This window comes from Peromyscus eremicus, chromosome 22, assembly GCF_949786415.1.
Source record: "Peromyscus eremicus chromosome 22, PerEre_H2_v1, whole genome shotgun sequence".
NCBI classification, from domain to species: domain Eukaryota; kingdom Metazoa; phylum Chordata; class Mammalia; order Rodentia; family Cricetidae; genus Peromyscus; species Peromyscus eremicus.
In genome coordinates this window covers 4,506,620-4,529,610 of record NC_081437.1, presented here as the reverse complement: position 1 = coordinate 4,529,610, position 22,991 = coordinate 4,506,620, and the positions used below count along the sequence as shown (strand labels likewise).

The window sequence follows — 22,991 nt, the reverse complement described above, 5'->3', positions numbered from 1 at the left end:
AAATTAGGGAAACCATAGCTAATGAGACAGATTCTATAGTTAATTACAGGTGTAATTAACTTTAATTCTATTGCAACTTACAGAGAGGGCGTATTTGCGACATCAGTATTTATTCATACTGTTCTCAGCTAGCTCTGTATGTTTCCAGGTAGTGACATGGAGCACACAAGTCTTCAGTGTATGTGAAGAGGGGCTGAGTGAGCAATAAAACGCACAAAAGGCTGAGTCATCACCCCTTCCCTACTTGGCTGGAGATAAGATTTACTTTCAAATGCAGCTTTCCTCATGGCTCAATTTAGGGGCAAAATGGTGTCGAATGCAATTTTTAAAGTCAATAAACCACAGTTGTATTAAGAAATAGTTTATTAACAAAACAGTAAATTCCACTTGCTTAGCATTTCCAATAATGGATAAATTGGCCTTGCAACAGAAGAACAAAACTGAACAAACCCCTCAGATACCCAGTCACTCAAAGCACTAGAAGGGCATGATTAAAGTGGCCTTTCTTTGACATCTTAGGGATGTACCACCTCACACATTATTGTAATCATCGTTTTTCAAAAAGGCAACACATTACATGGATAAAAAAGAAGCATACTCAATCAGAAAAGTTACAATCGAGAGATATAATCAGTTTATGCCAGGTAGTGTGAAATCTTCTCTGAACCGGAAATGACACACGGACCCTGATATGTTTAGTATAAAGATACTTGGATTGTATTCAAGTCTATTTCCTTCAAAAACTCATAATCCTATCCTTTCCTTCTCCATTCAGGGGGGGAAAACCTGCTAGATTTTGTGGAGGTCAATAAAATTAAATACAGTTTCTATCAATGTATGAAAGTTTTAAATTTATACTGGGAGGACATAATGAAATCAATGACAAACAGCAAATCTCCCAGATAGACCATTTTAAAACACTGCAATTTATTTTTCCATCACCTTTTAGAATCCTTCCAGATGAAATTAGTTTGAGTTAAACAGATAAAATGGAAAAGCAAACATATATATGTATATACTTTAAAGTATATATACATATATACTTTAAGTTTTAAATTAGTGATTTTATGTTCCTTTTTATTTCTCTGGCTTTCCCTGAGTAAGACTGAATGAGAGGGGTAGGGGGAAAAGACTTGCGAGTTTTTTTTAACCTGGAAAATTAAAAATATATGAAGCCATGAACAGAAGTAATGGATATCAAATTTTTGTTTTATGCCATCTATTTTCCATGTGATGAAAAGCCTTCACGGCTTCTGACACAATTACTTGGCAGCTTTAGTTCGTCATGATTTGCTGTGATATATACATATTTCTAAGGTACTGTTATGTCTGAAATCCAGGCCACTTCTTGGCATATTTTTCATCAACTTACTACCACAAAAAGTGTTTTGCATTTTTTTTTGCCTTGCTGATTAAAGCTGATTATAATGGCATCCTTCTCATTTATGAAACCTAGTATCATTCTTTTGGGAGATGTTTATGTCATGTGACCAATTTTTTGCAGAAGCATCACCCTGCAGCCTCAGAATTATCTTCTCACATTGATAATTTATTGCTATGAACATCATTGAAACAATGTGCAAAACAAGTGTATAACCTATATTCACTACTACACAATGTATGTTAAACTAAAACTATGATTAATGATAATGATGTAAAACCAGAAAAGTTAAAATTTAGTCAATAGTCAACAAATAGAGATTGATTTTAATGGGTGGTAATACAGAATCAAAAATCACCGAGAATACTTTTTTAGTTGAGAAAATGCTTACTTTCCATAAAGCTTGACCACGCACATCATGTTCAGAGAACATATATATAATTGTACGGGAAACAGAGTTTTCCATTGCGGCAGCCAGAATTCACCAACGTTGCTTTCCTAACCCGCCTGTAGAGTGATGCATATTTATGCAGCCGTATATGGTGATATTCTATTTTATAAAAAAAAAAGTTCCATTTTACTATGGACTAAGAACTTGAGGTTTCCTAGAATCAGGATCTCAATGAAGCAAATCACTCATTTGTCATAATACCTTGGCACAACTGTCTTCTTTGCACTTTTCAATTTGTCAGTATTTGTGTGTTTTGGTGTTCCATCCTATCTGATGGCTGCCTGAATGTGTGTGTGTGTGTGTGTGTGTGTGTGTGTGTGTGTGTGTGTGTGTAACTGTGAATGTTGAACATATATCAAAATGAGTATTTGGGGGAGAGAAAGGATTATATGATACTTAGGTATATATTTTACCTTCTAATTCACACCGTTCATACAAATACTAAAACTTAATGTAACAGAATGAAGGCTATACATGTAAGAAAAGAAGTAGCTGAGTCTCTTTATATACATTCATACATATCTTTCTTAGAATAAACACTACACTGTAATTTTTGTTTAAAAAAGTAAGTAATTGTGGCAATTTATAATGGTGGCAAAAAAATCTGTCTGAAATAATTGTTGCTCTGATGTCATAAAACTCCCTATACTTAGCAACACTTATAACATTGAATTTACCAAAAATGGCTGAAGAGCAGAGATATAGTTTGCATTTTCTATACAACAGGCTATAAAACGTCACTTATCACAGTCCAGAAAGCACACAGAGATGGGTTTTATATAAACATATGTAATAACATAGTAAGCGTGCATGAAAATTTCCCAATGATTGCATCTATGCCCTCTCCTTTTCGTTTTGAAATTTTAGTGTGAAAATGTGCCTTATATTTCCCTTTTTTTTTTTTTTTTGAAAATAAGGCCTCCATACTTTTATTTGATTATTCTCTTACAAACAGAAAGGGGCTTTTGGAATGCGTTCCTACACAGGTCTTCAAAAAAGCCAGCACTCTGTCTCAAATGCAACTTCCAGCCCCCACTCCCATCGCACCAGCTGGCCAACTCCTCGTGATCTGCAGATGGTCCCGCAAACGGACGTTCTCCTCTGGCACTCCGACCCACTGGCTTTTCGGGACAGCGCTAGCACTTTGGCTGAATCCAGGATCATAGGTAGCTTCTTTGTGTGTGTTGTATTTTGTGTTGGTTTTGTGTTGTGCCTCGATGTAATACTCCTTTGCTTTATGAATGCGTGCGGTCCTCACCGTCTTTTAGAATGCTCCAGCAACATAAAGACAGGCAGAGTAAATGAAAACACTGCGGATGTTAGGGAATTTATTGGCCCCTGTTTTTTTGTTTGTTTGTTTGTTTTTTGTTTTAGAATTTTTTCCTTCCTTTCTTCTCTCTTTCATTTTTTTTTTGTTTTTGTTTTTTGAGAAACAAGAGCATGAGATACTTGTTTGCTTGTTGTTGTTTTTTTAAAAAGAGTTTTCCCTCCTGATTGCATTCCCTGTCTTCTTTTGTGTGTGCTTCATAAAAAGGAAAGTAAATAAGTTTATATTATGTCTCAGATAAAATGAAGACTATTTCTATACAAGTGTCTTTCTCGAATCTTGGGATCAGACATAATACTCTTTATCCTTGTTTTTCTTGTTTTTGTTGGCGCTTTTGGCGCTGCTGGGCTGTTTCTCCTTGACCACAGCCCCATTGGACTGTGCTGAGTTACTGATGTAGTTTCGACTCTCATCCACGTGGTACGACCCTTCATCCCGGTTTCTGTACTTGTACATGGCGTAGAGGAGGATGAGGATGCACAGAGCGGCAGCGGCGACGATCCCCACCACCATACCAGTGGTACTGCTGGATTCCCGGATCACCTCTGCAGAGCCTGGGTATGGTTCGCGGCCTCCCACTCGGGTGGGGTTGGCTGTAGGAAACAGGATGAGAACAAAGTGATTATTGAGTTTACTGGATGTCAGCAAACATGTTAACTTAAGTACCTGCTGCTCTGGGGAAAGTGTTGTATCACTAAATAAAGCGCTCTCCTGCTCAAGGCCACTGTAATCTAGGGACTCAATCTTAGTTCAAAGGGAGCCGGTAACTACCATTTATCCTTCCATTCTTCTGGAATTCAGATGAATTTCACTAATACCACAGCTCCTGTGAGATTTACAGGACCACCTTCACATTAGGTGAGACACCATAAACCCAACATGTCAGCCAGATTCAGAATAGCTCCCCACTGTCATGTTGAAGGAAATCATCCTGAGAATGAATACTTAGATACTTAGAGCTAACTGTTGACTGATCAGGACAACAAGACAAGGAATATCTTCAGAATTCATTCCACCTTGTGATATACACAGTGCCAAACAATAAAATAGTCCAGACCTTTTGAACAGTTCGACTGCATGCTTCTTAAAATTTATTTTTAATTATGTGAGTATTTATCTGTGTGTGGGTAAGCACAAGTGAGTTCTGGTGACCGTAGAGGCCAGAAATATTGGATCTCATGGAGCTGGATTTTCAAGGAGCTGTAGGAATCATCTGACCAGATCGCTAGGAACAGAACTCAGATCCTTTACACAAACGGTACATGCTTTTAAGCATGGAGCCATCTTTCAAGCCCTCATTACTTGCATTATAAAGTATAATTTTAGTTACATGATTGTAAATGAAAAGACAACTCTTTTCCTTTTGTGTTGGAAATTCATTGGTCTAATAAGTATACATTTACATATACAATGGCAGTGGGCTAGTGACCTTCAAGCTAAACCTTACTTGTGCATAGTGGTGCATGCCTGTGATAAATACTCCCACTTAGGAACTTTGGAGAGGAATGCAGGAATGTACTCTTTCTCTATTTAAAAGATATTCTAGATTGGTTTTGAGACAAAATTCATAATGTAATAAATAGTAATAAAAGAGACAAGAAAAGAACATTTGCCTGGTGTGACAGCTACAAAACCCTCACCCAAACTTCCATACGGAGAGGCAAAGTCCTCCCTTGGGCACAAGAATGGAATATAGGATGTGTAATATCTTCTCCAGGTCTAGGTAGACACTGAGGTTGTCCACAGAACACAAAGAAAGCCCCTGGGATGTATAGAAGGTAAGGCTATGAGAATAATGAAAACTTTCTGCTTTCTACCTTCAAAGATTGGAAGTTAGGGCAAAACAAAAGAAAACAACAACCAAAAACCACCTTGAACCTGGACCATTTTCTCTATGGCTTCTTACTTTTTGTTTTCCTTCTTTGACTCTCCGCCATTGTTTGCCTTATCCTACAGGGAAAAACTAGGTCACTTTCCTGTTGTAGTGGTAAGAACGTCACGACTTCCAGAAGTATGCACACTGTTTGTAAAGCCAATTCAAGATTCCATAGATGTACCGAATGTATTGACATACATACGTATTTCACTGTGCATGTTTCTACAAAGGTATCCGCTAATTACTGGGAAACATTTCCCAAAGCACAGAGCCCTATGCTGCTTAAAAAACCCACTTTAAAAGTGGGCAAGGTTTCTTAACAGATAAAGACATATTTCTGACAGCCTGAGTTCGATCCCCAGGCCACATCTAGTAGAAGGAGACAACTCACTCTTACAGGCTGTCCTCTAACCACCACAAACTCACTGTCACATACATGAACTTACACACACACACACACACACACACACACACACACACACAAAATGTAATAAAAAATTTAAAAAGAGAAATCCAATTTTCAAACATCACTAAGATTTCTTTTGCATAAATATAGGTTTTTGGCTGTTAGTTTCTTTTCCTTCATCAAACGAATCCCCATCCACACAGTTGCTTACAAAGCCTTGGTTCTCAGTCTCACAGCAGCAAGGAGCTACATTCTGCATCTACAGTACAGAGCAGGCGAAACCCTCCGGTGTGGATTATGTCACGGCTTGTTTTACAAAAGTTCTTGTAATGCTGTCTAAAAAGGCTTGGCGTTGTTTCTGTGGCCAAGGTGGAGAGGAACAAAGACTATAATCCACAGTGTTTGATTACTGGGAATTAATTTCCCCTGAAAAGCCTGCTGCTGTAACCCTGTCAGCACCAGGCACACCAAAGGCAGCTCTTTCTGTTTAAATACAGTCATCTTTGCCAAAGTGTGCCAATTAGCTCAGCTGCTAACTTTCCCGAAATGACAACTTTCTGTGTGTGCCTTTGGCACCACGCTCTTTTAGCAGGGTGTCTCGAGAGCTGAAAAGGCAATTGTATTTAAATGTTACCTAAATCATTTTTTTTCCTACACCTGGTGATGGAATGCTGAAATACATTTTCATAATAACTTCACATTTTTCAGAAGGAAATAAAGGGACAATGAGCTAGAATCCCAGTCATTTAGTTTATGATACTACAACTTGGGGGCTCTAATGGAATTCAAGGTTTAAATTCACTATGGCAACAATGCATGTTGGTGTGTATGCACAATTTGGAAATGGTGTCAGATATTTTAATACTAGACAATTAATCTCACTTTTCTTGACTATATCTGATATAGTTTTAAAAACAACTGTGCATGTAGATCTCAAAACAGATATGTGCTCGCTCTAGAAGGAGACCATAAAGACAAAAGCAAACTCTGAATTTTGCTCTGTAAGCTTTTGATAAGCATCTCCCATTTAAGAAGTATACTTTGCTCTTCTGCAACACCAGCCAAAATGCCTAAGTCACATGAGAGCCAAAAATACCTCTGCCTAACCCACTTTAAGAGATTCTAAATATCGTATTTTTAAATAACATATAAAACACTCTCCAGAAAACTAAAATCAAAACTCAATGAAAAAACATCTTATCATTCCCCTGACATTAACATTTTAACAGTCACTTACATAGGTACTGTTATATAGCTGCTAAGACTATACAGTTGTTTCCACATCTACTTGATTAAACAATAGTTACATCTATTTAGGTTTCAAATCTGAAGGCTAAGCGATATTTCTCTTAACTTTTGTTATAAGGTCAAAGGTATTTATATGTTAATGAGACATCTCTCCCAGATAGATGTACGATAACAGGTTACATAACTTTAAATACATATATGAACTAAAAATATTGTCACTAATGCTTTTTTGATGCTCACTGGAAAAAAATCTCTGAGGAAATTTCATATTAATTTGAATGTACAGAATGTATAAATGATACTCAGGCTAAATGTCCTCTTATATAATGCATTTCAAAAATACATAAAGTAGAAGGCAGTCATATTTTAACTAGTTATGAAAGACAATAAAAGAAAAGGACTTTAATCAGAGAACTGTATAATTAATCCAAATATTTCATGACTTGGAGAATTTTGCATTTTTCACGCTTCATAATAAATATAAAATATGAAATTTCTAATGATTATAATGATAGCAACACATTCTTTGTAAAACACAGTAAAAGGTTTATGAATGAACCGAAGTTCCCTTCCATTCATTTTCCTTCTCTCTGTCACAGAATGTGATGAAATGTCTTTTAAAAAACAAATGAAAAAGAATAAAGGAGGAAGAATATCATGCAAATGAGCTTTAAGTCTAGAATGGTCCCAAACGGACACTGACGGTAAGAAAAATGCAGAGTGTTAGAGCCAGTTCATCACACTGGGCCTCGGGACACAGAAGGCCTGTGTCGTTGGTAAACTCCACAGGCTCATGGTGGTCACTAAAGCCAAGAAATAGAAGCGATGAGGTATGATGAGAAACGGAAATGTTTTAAACATCAGTGGTCATATATATTTCACTTCAAGGCCACGTGACCAGCAAAGGGGAAAAAATGAGTAGGTGAATCTCTTAAGTATGTAAGCCACTTATCTTGGCTCATAAACTTAAAAAAAAAATCATGAACTATATGGATGTAAGAAAACACAATACCAATACATTCTTATATTGCCCAAATTTCCCCCATGCACTTGCCACGTCCTCTACTTTATAGAAAAAACATGCAGAATCATGTCATTAGCTAACAGAGTCAGCTGGTATTGACTGTAAAAACGGTACCTCTACATAAGAGGAGAGAGGGTGTGTCCATTCTGATAGTAACACAAAGGCCTTGGGCTTTAGTTGGCAATTTACTCTAAAGGATTTGGAGGCTACTGATGGCCTTAACAAGACATGCAAAGCTTTTGCCCAGGGTCAGGACCTCACAGTCAGCTCTCTCTCTTATATTCACTTCTCCTACCTAGTCAAAGCTATGAAAGAGACGCCTGCACTGACAGTTACCTTGAAGGACAAAGAAGAGGGGGATTTTAATTCCGTTCTCTTCCCTTTAACTTCCTTCTTCCTCTCTCCCCTCTCCTCTTCTCCCTTCTCTCTCTCTAGTGTCCCCCATTAATCAAATATCTAGAAAGTTTTGACGTGGTCTATTTTGGTCCAGCAGATTGATGGAGAATCTTGTATGCTACATCCATGAACCTTCGCATGTCTTTCAGAGTCTGATTAATATTGTGGCAACTCAGATGAGCATGTGCCTTCCGATATTAGGAGGGCTAGTATGTTTCTCTATCACATTGTCAACCACTCTTCCCAGAGGATGAGTCCTTGTAGCAATAAAACATCCAAAGGATTTGTTCCAGTGTTTTTGTTATGTTAAAAAAAATTGGTATTGGCCACACTGCATAAAAAAATTTAAGTCAATTTTTTTAAAATTTGAATTTATCTTTCTGTTTGCTGCTTCCGTGTCTTTCTCTGTGTCTCTTCTGTCCCCCTCTTTCCCAGCTCCTGACTGGTTCTTGAAGATGGCCCTTGTGAGAATGTGTCTGGTGAGTCCTTCCGCACTGGGGAAAGCCGCACTGCTCACAGCTCTGCCTCCTTGGATTCTTGCATTATTAAGCGAGGTGTTAAGCAAGGGCAGAAGTGATTGCCAAACTGGCAAGTTCAAAGCATGATGTAAAATATTCTTTATTGTCTAAAATGTTTAAATGTGGATCCTTTACCAGCCTGGTCTACATTGCAAGTTTCAGACCAGCAAGAGCTATAGAGTGAAAACGAACAAATAAAAATGGGAACAAAAAACCCTGAGAGCATTCTTCCGTAGATGGAACCGAAGGTACCATGAGAGGCTCATGAAGGACGGAGCTTCGTGTCAGAGCCGAGTACTCCACTCACATGTCTGTACATAGGTACCCTTTAGAACATGAAAGCCGAAAGCATAAAAGCAAAACGATTGTTTTGCAAGATTTTACTGTTATAAAGGAAAAATTTTAAAAGACAGAGTTTTAAAAGTAAATGACTTTCCAAAATTGTTAAGTTATAATGGGAAATGTTTGGCATCTTGGTAACTCTTTTTGAGATTGGAAACACAACAATCAAAATCAATCTCTCTCTCTCTCTCTCTCTCTCTCTCTCTCTCTCTCTCTCTCTCTCTGTCTCTCTTCTTGAGACACCCTAAAGCTTCCCAAGCTTGCCTCAAACTACATACTTGTAGCTGAAGCTAACATTGAAGTTCTAGTCTTCCTGTGTCCACACCTTACGGGCTGGGATAACACATATGCATATCGTATTTGATCTAGGAGTTGCTAGAGGTTGAATCTGGGCCTTCCTACACGCCAAGCAAGCACTCAACCAACTGAGTCACATTTTAAGCCCTAAATATTGTTATTGAAAAATAAAATGGCAGTGGTTGGTTAGTAGTGCATATACTGTACTTTAGGAGACCTGTGTTCAGTTCCTGTCACACATGTCAGGGGTGTTACAATGACCTGTAACTACAGCTCCTGGGGACTCAACATCCTCTTTTGGTTTCCATGGGTTTTTCATTCACTTGCATGTACTACATACAATTAAAAACAAAATAGAAATAAAAAAAAATAAAGATGGAAAAAGAAGCTTCTTCAATGAGGGGTGAAACTTGTAGTAATTTATAGGCACAAGGATAAGTATTCAGAAGGTAGTTGGATACTTCATCACTGTATATAAGTATGCCATCCTCAAAGAATAAATAAAAACAAAATGAAACTGGACAGCCTAAAAGGTTCAATGGTAGTGTATAAGTCGTTCATTCACAAAGCCTTGGATTTGTCCACAACAGCAGCAGAATTAATAAAACAGAATAAATAAAAATCTAGATGAGAAACGCTATTTAAGGTCTCAATCCATAGAACCTAGACTGAGGGTTTGTTTGGCCGTAGACAGGGACACTTTGTATTTCCAGTAATAAGGTTGCCAAGGCAGTGGCATGCCATCACATGCTCTCTTTATCACTCAAACTGCCATTTTTATGAAACCATTTTGTGCACTTGAATGAGCAGGTCCTCCACTGTAATCTTATTATATTTATGTTGTTTCCAAAATTCTCTTTCAGGGTAAGACTGTAGTTTCCAGGCAGTATTCCTGGCTGGTTTTATTTCCTCAATGCACAGCACTAACATATAGCTTCGACATCAAGCATGTCCCTGTCACATCAAGGATGAAACATGGGCATCTCGATGTACTGATGACAATGAAAATTCGGCATTTGACCTTTAAGAAAGACTAAGAAATTACCAGTCTTAAGAAATAATAAGAAAGAGTAAAACATACCAATGATAAAAATTGGAATGTGAGCTATATATTTCAGAAGTGGAAGGGCATATATAGGATCATAAAACCCCAGACTGTTCTATATGTATCACATTGCTAAGTAGAACCATTGGGTAGGTATTTATCTTATGATGATCCTTTTAAAACACTGTTGGCAAGATGTATAGATTAGATTTTTTTTTTTTTTTTGCAAAGTCTCCTGGTTTTATCATAGATCTAACTTAAAGTAATTACATTCAGATTTCTATCTCTACCCCATCTAGAAAACCACTTCCCTAAAATAATCTCACTGGAACAGATCTCCATGCCGTGTCTTATATATGGATGTTATTATAATTTGAGGCAAGCCTTGAAAATGGTTTCAGATTTATGGGGAAGATTTGACTTTTCCCACACCCAGTTTCATTAATACTGTGAAAAGAAAATTGGAACTGTAGGCTCCTGGGGTGTTTGCCAATTGAGATTAGTACAATTTTTTCTCTCCTATACCTAACAGCAACAAAAAAACGGGGCTATTATTTTTCTCATTTTTGTCCTTTGCTGTAACAGAGGCCGAAATAAGCCAGTGTGGTGTGATCACTCTGAAGAAGGCATGCTTAGACACCACATTCACAGGACGAAAGGCGCAGGGATGTGCGTGGCGTGTTTGAATTTAAACCTCTGCTGGGATTTTGTGAGAAATAATAGTTTTTCTGCATTTCAAACCCCTCTTGCTTCTCTGCCAGCTCCTATTTTATGTCTTACCTCTTCTGCAGTTCACTCCTGGAGGGCAAACAGGAGGCTTGAGAAGCGGGATGCTGGATGGTGTCAGTTTTTCCTCAGTGAGTAGGAGATTCAGTAGGAAGGAGGGACCAGTACAACACTGCAATCTGATTGGCTATGAGATAGCTGATATTTTTTTTTCTCTGCTCTTTCCCTAACTGCCAAAGCCTATGTTTAAAGGAAGCTTCAGGGGCCACCGTTCTGAGATCAAGAGAATTATTATCTTCTCTTGAAACCCAGGTTTTATACGAAGAAGGATGCTAGGCACAGAGGTCATAGTGTGCCTGTATGACAGTCACCTGTAAGGTGGGGTGCTGCCTCAACTGGCTTCTCATGAGAAAGAGGCTGCTGAGAGACTACATCCTTTATGACTTTCCTTACATTTAACATGAAGATACACAGAAATGCACCTTTCCCCTCTTAGCTAGGGGAAGCTAGAGTATCAAGGCATTTACAGACTGTTGTACTGTAAACTACATGTCCATAGCTTCATCATCTGCAATGCTTCTAGAATTTTCATATGGTAAGTTACTCCATTTAGTTTTATATATATATATATATATATATATATAAAAAAAACCTTGAAAGCATCATGGTGATTAGTAAAGTACAAGTGAATCTAGTTTCTCCTGGGCCTTGGTGGTTCACTCACAGGTACCTACTCAAACTTACCATTTCTTTATTGATTGAGACAGGTATAGCCACAGCACTACTTTTAATTTCCACGATTCCACATGTAAAAGAAAGTTCTACTTTCCTACTGCTCATAGGTTCATTTTCTTCCTTTCTGTATAATTAGTTTTTTATTTATCTTTGATGATGTTTTCTCTAAGAATTTCCCCTCCTGCTCTAAGCACAATTACATAGTAAGCTATAGTCAGGTTCCAGGGACAGGTTGGAATAGCAGGTAACCAAGCATACTTGATGTACCCCCTCACAGACTTGAAATTTACTAAGACAACTATATACACAACAAACATTTTAAGTCACAGATTACATAAAATCTGAGAGAACTCGGTGGAAGAAAACTCTAGGTGCTGTGCAGGAACACAGGATACGTTTCTGAGTCATGAGAAAGGGTAGCATTTTCCTTTCATCTCAGCACCTGGAAAGCCTGCAGGCAGGTCTCTGTTGTTTAGAGGCCAGCTTGAGCTGTATAGCAAGTTCCAGACCAGTCACAATGAGATTCTGTCTCAAAAAGGAAGAAAAATAATAAACCAGCAAACAGAAAACAAAACCAAAGAGCCAGAGGAGTCCACTAATAAGAAGTTACATCAGGACTGCAGAGGCAGTTCAGTGGTTAAGAGCTCAGAAGCACATAGTGCTCTTGGAGCTCACAACCGCTTCTAACTCCAGCCCCAGGGGATTCTACATCTCTCTGGCATCTGTGGGTACCTGCACTCTTGTGCTCATACCCACCCCCAGACGTACGAATACACAAAATTAAATATATGATTTTGAAGTAGCAGCAGCACAGCTGGAATGATCTGGAAGAAGGAAAGGGTTTGCTCTTGAGAAAATGAACTGACCCAGAGTGGCTGCAGAACCGTGAGTTTGGGAAACTGAGACGCTATCTGAAAGTGAACATAAAGCTTATCATATCTATACATGGTAGACAGTGACATGAGCCGTAAATGAAAAGACCAGCACGGACTCCTTAAGTAAACTGACAGACACCACTAACAAGGTAAAAGTACAAGTGGAAGGGACGAGAGAAAATATGTGTAGACCCTATGGCAATGCAAGAGTAAGTACTTCTAAAATCAAAGCAACATGCACCCATTGATGAGAAACAAACACGCCATGAGAAGAATAGCAAGAATGCACACAGGCAACCGGAGATGAGAAGAGCGCCATGGTGCTGACATTGACTTTTCCAACTGTCATAGGAAGTAAGCCAGGAACATTGATGAAATTTAAAATAAATAAATAGTCTCAGGCATGCATCACTCAGTACAGTGCAGACTCTATAGTGTGATGGAATTTTCCTGAAATGCTATATTTCTGTTAGATTTTACTCCGTTTCAGACTAGATTATACGTTCTTTGATGACAGTTTCTGGCGACTCTATTTCTTAGCAATTTCTCAACCTTCTAACTTCTAATGAAGATTGAGTACACCTGCTGAGAAGGACGTGTGTTTCCTAATGGATTATGGGAAGAGATTGATGTGAGTTGGTCAATGTTTAGGAGTGAAATAGCATGAATGTTACCATTATGCAAGTGTGATTCATTTCAAAGTTTTGAGGGAAGTTGTCAAGCAAACGAGTAAAGCATTTGCACTAATATTGCAAATTCCAGTATTCTTCTGAGAGAATCTTACTATGAATGTGTGTGTGTGTGAGTGAGTGAGTGTGTGTGTGTGTGTGTGTGTGTGTGTGTGTGTGTGTGTAAGTATACATGCATACATGGATGAGACCCAGCTATAGGCTGACCTGGAACTCACTACATAGCTCATACTGCCCTTGAAGTCATGACCCTTTTGCCTTGACCTCCTGAGTACTGGGATTACAAGGATTGAATGCTTTTGAATAAGACCTGTGTTTAGGGCTTTCAAGATGGCTCATCACATAAGTGCTGGATGTGTAAGCCTGATGACCTGAGTTTAATCCCTGGAAGCCATGAACCCATGTAAAGAGAAAGAAAGAACCAAGTCCACAAGACTGTCCTTTGACTTCCATATGTATGCTGTGGTATGCAGATGACCACACATACATTATATGCACACATGCACACACACTCAGTAATAGTAAATGAAGCTTTTTAGAAAGGTACGTTTTTACCTCTATACATCCATAATCTCCACTTCCCATACCACCTAACAAGAAAGAGGAAAATTGGAAGAATTGGGATTAATTATTAAGAAAGCATTAATGCAAATATCACACTGCTTTTTCTACACTCCCTAATAGCATACTGCTTAGTCTTACTGTCTGAAGTTACTCAGTTACTCAAAGTTTGCCAAGTTAGCAGTGTTCACTTCATCATGTGGGTTCCTCTTGTACTGCCACAGCAGTGGACAGTAGTCCAGAGGGCTATGAAGAAGTAGTTGATAGCTAACCGCGAGTGCTATTTATCAATTCCACAGAGCAGTTGTGGAAGTTCTTGTCAGTCCTGCTGCTGCTGGCACAAGGGTGCTAAAGCAGGCCCTCATCCGACCAAACGCCCTCAACTGTTGGGCAGAAGAAAAGTCACACAAACAGCAGCGGAGCACACCAGTTTCCAAGCCAAGGAGGCTGAGCGTTTAAATATGGTTTCCATCAAAATGGATTACATTTCAAAAGCATGAAGTAAGAGGACCCATATATTAAGATGTAGACGTTACTCTCTATTACTGAATTCTTTGCTTCTTCATAAGGGAAGTAGTTTCTATTCCTGTAACACTCAGAAATCCATGGACCTAGAAAGCATGTCAGTCTCACACAACACCAAAGGATCATCCCAAGACCTGGAGTCAGGGATTCGTGCAGAACCTGGTTATAGGTAGATAGGGTACCATGATTCCGGCTAGAGCATGAGGCACTGTACATGCAAGCACACATGCATGGATGTGTGGGTATTGTGACACTTCTCTCAGCTCCCTGACGGAGGCTGATAGCCGAGTTTTTGTTTCACGTGATTTTTATAAGTAAAGGCAGACTTTTGGAAAACTCCATGGACTATTTCCCCAAACCTCAGATGTGCTTAACGTAAATATGCAGTATTAGCAAAAGCCTCTTAACTTCCTCCCTAACAGTATCCATCGTAGTTATTTCTAATACTCCGTAATCATTAACTGGTGCTCAGTGCAGCTCCAATCATGTTTGATTCACTGTAAAACCTGAATTTATTTCCCTATTTTACTAAGCAAACAACTATTGCCTTTCCTAGTTATTGCTAACGAGGCTCTCTGCTGTGCTCTATGTACGTATTATCGGATTTATTCCCCACATGCCATAGCTCTGTGGCTATGGGTATTAAGGGGAAAGAAACAGTCTCAACGAGCTTAGGTAATTTAGGCTTCCTAAGCCTAAAGTCTGTGACTATTACACTTCCTTCCGTTTAATGCATCTACACTCATGATTGCAGAGTAATCTGTTGTCATTTTCTCCTTGAGCACGTAACAGCACAGAACAGCAGGCACCTGCCCTCAGCACCTGTGTGTTTCTGTCTCTCCCAGGCACAGTCCTCTTCACCTCTTGGATCTAGCTGTCCCTGGCTGATGGAATTCTGCATGCCCACCAAATCGTCCATATACGATGCAGAGTGAGCAGGATAATACTGGACTGAGCATTAATTTCTAATCCGGAAACTGTACCTAACTTGCTAAAGCAGTGGTGGGCAACTCAGTACCCTTGTCCAGCACTTCTTGCTCAGAACATGATGATGACACTTGAATTGTATGTCACCAAGGGTCACTTTGAGGTTCAGAGCAGACAGGGTAGCAACTGATTACCTGCTGTGAAATGATCAAAGGTCTTTATAAAAGCATGATGACCTATTTATTGTCTCCATGTCTTTCTTACAAAAGCAACTGATTCAGCAGCTGTCCTAACAGTTAGACAATCTGTGGTACAGACCTCCCTCCATGGTTCAGTTGGCCGAAGCAGGGATGACCAGGGACATTCTCTCTGAAGGGATAGTTGTGTTTGAACACTTCCCTTTCATGAAGTGCCTTGTGAAGTCAGGTGGCAAAAATGGCCCTCTGAATCATGGCCATGTTGTTTTAGACCATCAATTGTGGCACTGCATGGGAGCATGTTTCCGTTTATCCAAGAAACTTCCTATCTTTAATGGATCAGTGCTCTCTGGCTGCTATTGTTGGAGTGAATTACATTTCTCCGTCTTTCATATTTTTGTTACGATAGTTTACATTTTTAGGTATCATGAAAGCAATCATCTAAGACTATCTGAGCTGATGTGGTTTACTCTCTTAGAAGTAAGAACTCTTTCGATTAGGTTTTAGAGTTTCTTTTTAAAATTTTCTCTTCTTTCCTCTCCTTCTCTGAAAGTCCACAATGTAGTCTGGATGAAATCCAGGGAGGAGTTGCTACTGTGAGTGCATTCTGAGTCTGAGGGGTCCCACTTCCTGCTTGGGGTGTCAGCAGGACACCCTTCGAAGCCCCAGGCTTTCTGGGTAGTGGGGTAGAGTGCAGGCCTCCTGATTTAGAACTGGGTGTATTCACCTTGGGGAGCATCTTTACATATTCCAGGCATGGAGCTACTGTTGGCTCAACTTTCTTTTACTGGGAAATGATCATTTTTTTTTTTCAGTTGAAGTGTAATAGCCAGGGTGAAAGATTAGATACCTCCCCCTCTGAGCCTATTAGAAGGGACCCTGTTAGGACTAGACTGGAAAAATATGGCAGACAAGCCATCCACCACAGTGGCCTGGGTTGGATCTTGTGTGGGTGGGATGACCAGTAAGTCATGCTGAACAGAGTATCCTTGAATGTCTTAGGAAGAAGAACCACAAGAAGAGAGATATCATTCTTTGTCTCAAAAACTCTGTGGGGGCAAAGCCCTAGGCTTTTTTCTTCCCCCTAATCAAAATATCTTGTGACGTCTACCCTTTTCTCATGCAGCAGAGCAAGCACATGAAGCTGAAATGCAGATCTTGTCTTACTCAGTTGTAGTGGTCCTCAAGCAGACTCTGTACGCTGGTGGATTTCAGAAGCACGTTATAAAAACACCTTGCTAGAGGCTAAAGTGCCAGCTACTAATGCGTCCTTTAGGTTTGGGAAGTAGATTTATTCCCTTGATTATATGATTTACTCCTTATTTGCTAGTACTAATAAGAGCTATTTTCTATCCAGGTTTATGTGCAGCAGACTACACTGAGCAATTCATAGGCCCAGTCTCATTGTTATTAGCACAATAAAGGCATCGAATTTAATATTATTCATGTCATTTTGCAGGTGCCAAAAGTCAGAAGCACAGGTACAGTGATCTGCTTTTGATTGCCCATCAGAAGGATGAACTTGGATTTGAACTAAGATACCCAGATTTCACAAGTTCACTCAATGAAACAAAGGGTTTCTGCATGTCCAGATGTAGCCAGCTCATACTTGTCTTTCTTTTTAAAAACAAACAGAGAAGTTTATTACTATTTTTAAATGTGTTTGGTTGTTGCGCTGGTATCTTTAACATAGCTTCTTCTTTTTTTAACCTGGACAATTTATTAAAGTGTCTCTTGTTTTGTTACCACTCCCAGGCTTGTATAACAGTGTGTGACTGAGTGAGGATGTAATCATGATGACAGTGACCTCTTTAACATGTCAGTGTGTGGGGATGAGCCCTGAGAGCTGGCGCCAAAGGTAACATTTGCTGCTCCTTGGAACATATGAGCTGATGACAAGAAAGCATATTGGCTCTTTGTGGAGGCAGCATGCCCCATGGAGTGGAATTCAGAAAATGCCGGCTTACCCCTCCTAACAGCTGAGGAAACAAAATTAATAAGGTACCAAGAAAACGCCACAGGAAACCAACTGTGTTATCAAAACAGGGATTTGGCACCAATTACAACAGAACACAGCTTCATTCTTCCAGGGCTTCAGATTTTCATGAGAGATAGATTTAGACAATATTTTTCTGAATACATTTCATTTCTCCTTTCATGGTTGGTGAGTTTTTAGAGTGTGGGAATGCATGGTATTGTGTCCTTCCAAAGCACAACAGGGTATGTGCTATACTGTAGAAAGACTTTGTGACATCTTAGCATTTTCAAATAAAGTTGTGATATGAGACACATATCACAAAGTTGGTACTTTGATGCTGGACATATATAAGCTGCTTAAAATGTATTTTGTGGCCCTTAGTGAATGAGTATTGCTGTTTAGTGCAGTATGACACTGTATCTGCATATATACATATATGTATATATGTATGTATATATAGTAGATACAGATATATATATAGTATTTTCAAGTTTAACCAAATGTGGCAAGAGTATGTATACACTAATTATACAAGCAGTCAATCATCTGTTAGTTGAGACTTTTCTCTCTCATTGGACAGTGTCTCATGTAACCCTGGTTGGCTTGAATTTGCTATGTAGTTGTTGCTATGAGGTAGACCTTTGTCTGATTCTCCTGTATCTACCTCCTGAGTGCTAGGGTCATAGATGTACACTTCCATACCCCGTTGATGCACTGTTAGGACTTGAACCCAGGGCCTCATATATGCTAAGTAAGTACCTGCCAACAGAGCTATATTTTCAGCCCCTGATGAAACACTTTAATGGAGCCCATTTTCTCTAATACTAAAAGGGCTGCGGTGTGCCCTTTCCATTCAGAGCAATCTATGCAGCGGAGTCAGAAATCTTACTATGGAGCAGAACAAGGCATCTGTTTCCAACCCTACGCCAGGAGCTGCACCTCCTCCCACTGTTGTATTCATCACCGTTACTCATTAAATCCCACCTATGTGCCTGAAACTCACCTGGGCAATGCGTGTCCTTCCTCTGCGTTACCAACCTCACAATAACCCTGTCCATCGCGTCCCTTCATACAGACTGAGAAGTTGAGCATTAAAAATACCGGACGAACTTCACCAACATCGGAAAGGGCTGCATCTCAAAGGAGCTGGGCTTGCTTCCAAAGTCCGGATGGATTATAACTAGTCCTCATAACTAAAACATCCCATTTCATATCACAAATATTAAAAATGCTGTTCAGGTACTTAATCAAGTATAACCCAAATCCATCTGTGTCATTATATTAAAAGACAAAACCCAAACATTACAGAAAGGTCAATAAAGGTTCACGTTTGGGACCAGGGGAACAAACCAAAGCCCTTTCTGAGTTTTGTCCCTTCACCCCCACCCCTGGTCTTCAAGTGTTAGTCATCATTTCCTAGCCTAAAGAATGGAATCTGCTTCCGGGCGGAAAACATGTTGCTATCTCCCCTCTTAAGAATTCATCCAGTTGGGCAGGTCAATACCTGGCCAAGGACCCACCCACTCCCAGGAACGCAGATTTCTGCTCCCTGCCCGGAATTCCATTCCTGTGCTCTGTTCAGCCCTATCTGGAGCTGCTGCTGTGTGGCTGGTTTAAGCCTGCCCGGTTTTCTGAAAGCGTGACCCTGGCCGGCCCTGCAACCCGCCTTTTCCTCTTTCCTGTCCCTTTCAGAAGTTGGCAGAACTTACTTACGTTTTGCATGGTACTTTTGGTATTTGGGGCTTTCTCTTTCTCTGAAGCTCCCCACCAACACCCCAAGCTCCCCTTTCCTTATGGCTGCCTGCTTACCAAACCCTTGTCTAACTAAAATACGCTTTCTTCTTCCTTGTCTCTATGTCCCTCTGCTAGGAACCTTGCCTTCCAGGAACCCTGCCTGCCCTGGGCTTTTCTTCTAACTCTAATAAAATTATCCCTGAGCTTTCTCCTCTGTGTGGCTCTTCTAGTAACATGACTAAAAACCTGAGAGGGGCCCTAATTTCTCTGGTAACATGCCTGCCCAGGCTGGGACTCTAAAATTTTAGATAACATTGGTACTGACATAATTTCCGGTGAAGGCAAACCCGAACGATTTAACTTTACGTTGTCTCATCAACAGACCCGCTTTCTCCCACCCTGTGGCTTTCTAATACTTCATTCCATTGAACACTTGTAATTCAAATTCTTATTCTGGTTGTTTGATGTGTAAATATTTTTAAAGCCTCTCTCCAGTTTTAAGAACCCAGTCTATTTAAACGAAAGAACTGGGAACCATCCCTTTGTAATGTAAACATCAAGGGAGGTAACGCCCTCAGTCTCTAGTTCTCTTCTGGGAAGGGAGGAGCCAGCCCCACACTTTAACTTAGCTGAGGAGACACTTCCTCTGGTCGAAGCCATTGGCCCACAACAATCACCCTTTTTTCCCATCCTTTCTTTTAAAAACTCTGCCTCCTTCTGAGCCACCCCCTGCCCCCATAAACTCAGGCTGATTTCTAACCCCGCTTTCTTATTACAGTAATTTAGAATAAATTTTCCTTGCAGTTTAACTTCCTTCAATGTAAATTTTCATTCCAAAGTACCAGTTTAGAAAAGTAAGAAGGAAAAGGGGTAGGGTTGTAGCCCTGAGGTAGACCAATTGCCAAGCATAAGAGGGTAGCAGTCTGGTCTCCGGCCCAGGGAAGGAAGGGAGGGTGGGAGGGAGCAGGGAATGCAGGAGGGAGGGAGGGAGGGAAAGAAGGAAGGGAGGGGGAAGGAGATTAAGAATGATATACGTGCCTTTCTTCTTTTATGATCATATTCTATTAACTTTTATCCAAGTATTCTGGAGAATTAAATTTATATAAGGCAAAACAACAACAACAACAAATCAACCAAACAGAAAATTAGCCCCAAGCCAGAACATTGCATGCTGATAGCACATTCATTAGTGGCAAACTTCAGCCACCCATCCTACATGATGACTGAACCTCCAGCCAACCTAGCCCGGGTACTCAGGAGATGCTCTATGTTCCCAAAAATGGAAGATTCATTATGCTATTTTTCTGGCTGTAGCTCAAAATCCTTCATTTTAACAGCAATGTGTTGGCTATTATTGGCTAATTAGACTCACTTTTGAATAATTACATATAAATAACCCAAATTTAAATGAAGAACAAAATTATCTTCTAATCAGTCTCAAAAATATGGTCTACTAAATGATATATTCCTTTAAATGATTGAGATTATTTATTTAATGAAAAGATGCAGCTTGTGCAATATCCATATTTTTATTTCTAATGGTTAATGGGATCAGTTCAATAGAAATCCTTTGATCTTTTCTCAAAATAGCACACTGGAAAACCACTCAAAATTGCATAGTAATTGTAGCAAATTTTCCCTAATGAATAGTAATACATGTGAAGGACCTTTTGCCATCAAATTTAAATTTATTCCAGCAAATTATTTAAATGAACATCTTAAAAGCTAATTCTGTATTTGTGAGGTTCCTAAATTTTAGAGGAACAACCTCGCATTTCAAGAAACCAAAAGTCCACTTTCTCTCAAGTAAAATAGTGAGAGGTGCAGTATTATCTCAGTAACAATTTCTCCAGGTCTCCCCCCAGCTATGAAGATACTTTAGAGTTTCATTAAAATGAAAATATAATTTAAAAAAAACATAAAAAATAATAAAAGTTTGTAAGGACTAAATGCAATGATGAGCATAGGATCTGTCTTCACTAAATCCAAAGGATACTTGTTATCTGTCATTACTCATACATGTGAGTCCTGATCCACAAAGTGTGTTTACAGTGGCTGGGCAGACAGTCTACCTCCATTGCCTCAGACAAACCAGAAGAGACCACACACACACACACACACACACACACACACACACACACACACGGGGGGGGGGGGGACAGACAGAGACAGAGAGAGACACAGAGAGAGACAGAGACAGAGAGGAAGGGAGGGAGGGAGGGAGGGAGGGAGAGAGGGAGGGAGAGAGGGAGGGAGAAAGGGAGAGATTGATGATGACTAATCTTATTATTCAAGGGGCTTTTCTTCCCCCCCCTTACTCCCCCCCCCATTGCAACAATGGATTACTTAGTTGAAAAGTCTCCCACTTAATCAGCTATTCATCCTTAAATGCAAAGAGATTTGACACACTATCCTCACCATTGTAAATATAAGAGGATTTTCTAGATACATTGGAGGAAGGAGGAAGCTAAATTTGTTTTTATTGTGAGGCAAGATAAATTGGAGCTATTCACCAAGAAGATTCCACACCGAAAAAGGGCCATCATTTTCACTGAATGTTTTAAAGAACAGCATGGAAATCACGCTTTCCAGATTTTGCCAAGGGTGTGGAAAAAGTGTTGTTCAAGAGAGGGCAGAAAACTGAGATGGATGGACACCATCTGAGAATTTAGGTGAATGCAGCATTGACATTCTGTCAGTTTACTAAGCAAATCCAAAAATGAGTGATGTCAGAGAAATCTGGTTTACAAAAGCTTATTTTGTAAAAGAGACACAGGAAATACGTATACTTACATACCTATAGTATAATAAAAGTAGCGATGGCAGGAAACACTCGAAAACACATATTAGAACAAGCCGTTGTTCTTTAACATACTTCCCACCCACAACCCATCCATTCCAAAAAGCACATGGCATGGAAAAAACGCACAGGAGGTGCAAGTGGTTTTCTGTTTGTTTGTTTCAAAGGAAATCCACGTTGAAGGTCATCCATCTGTCAGTGTTCATGAAGCATAAAAAGGGCATTTTGGGACAGTGAGGTTCCTACCTGTAGAGATGGGATTTGCTTAGCTGTCCTGCCTCGCCTGGCCTCTTTTTGTATTCTCAAACCCTCACTGTACCGGTGTGGAGCTATCATCCAATTCTAACCACGCAGGACATTGGGGCTGGAATCAACTGTAATTGAATTCCATGTGTTCCCACCCAGGGGGTTGTCCCTGATCTAGTTTCAACATGCTCTGTTCCCATCAGGAGGCCCGAGTGGTTTCATCAGTTGCCCATCAATTTTCAGCCAAAAAAAGTAACAGCATTATGTAAAGGGGGAAAAAATAGCTTGGCTATTACTTTTATAGAAATGAATTGGAAAAGAAAAGAAAATCTGACATTTGTGTTTGAGTTTATTGGAGGCATTGCAATAACTACCTTAAATACATTCACTTCAATGCTAGCAATGCCTCTAAAAAACAGGTGATATTTTAATGTCTAAGAGGAAGGACTTGAGAATCAGAAGAAAACAAAACAAAATTTAAAATTTAAAAAGCATAAAATGTAGGGTGGGTGGCTTCTAAGATTGAATGAGCCTCCGTCTTGGAGGTGGAGGATCAAGGTATACATTGTTTTTTTTCTCCCAGGGCTGGCACAGTCATGTTATGACTCCATAATATTTGAACAATGATGAAATTAAGAGCTAAATACACAACTCCCTCTTCATTAAGAGTGCTGAGTGGAGTCACAG

At 39.6% G+C, this 22,991-nt stretch overlaps 1 protein-coding gene across 1 annotated transcript in view; it reads right to left on the bottom strand.

Moving 5' to 3' along the window:
• Positions 1–423: 423 nt before the first annotated feature.
• LOC131897734 (neurexin-1-beta) overlaps positions 424–22,991 on the bottom strand; it is a 391,182-nt gene continuing 368,614 nt past the window's right edge. The window contains exon 7 of the mRNA XM_059248724.1: positions 424–3,752. Coding sequence (XP_059104707.1) covers positions 3,445–3,752 — 308 coding nt within the window. The 3' untranslated portion in view covers positions 424–3,444. The remainder of the gene's footprint in view (positions 3,753–22,991) is intronic.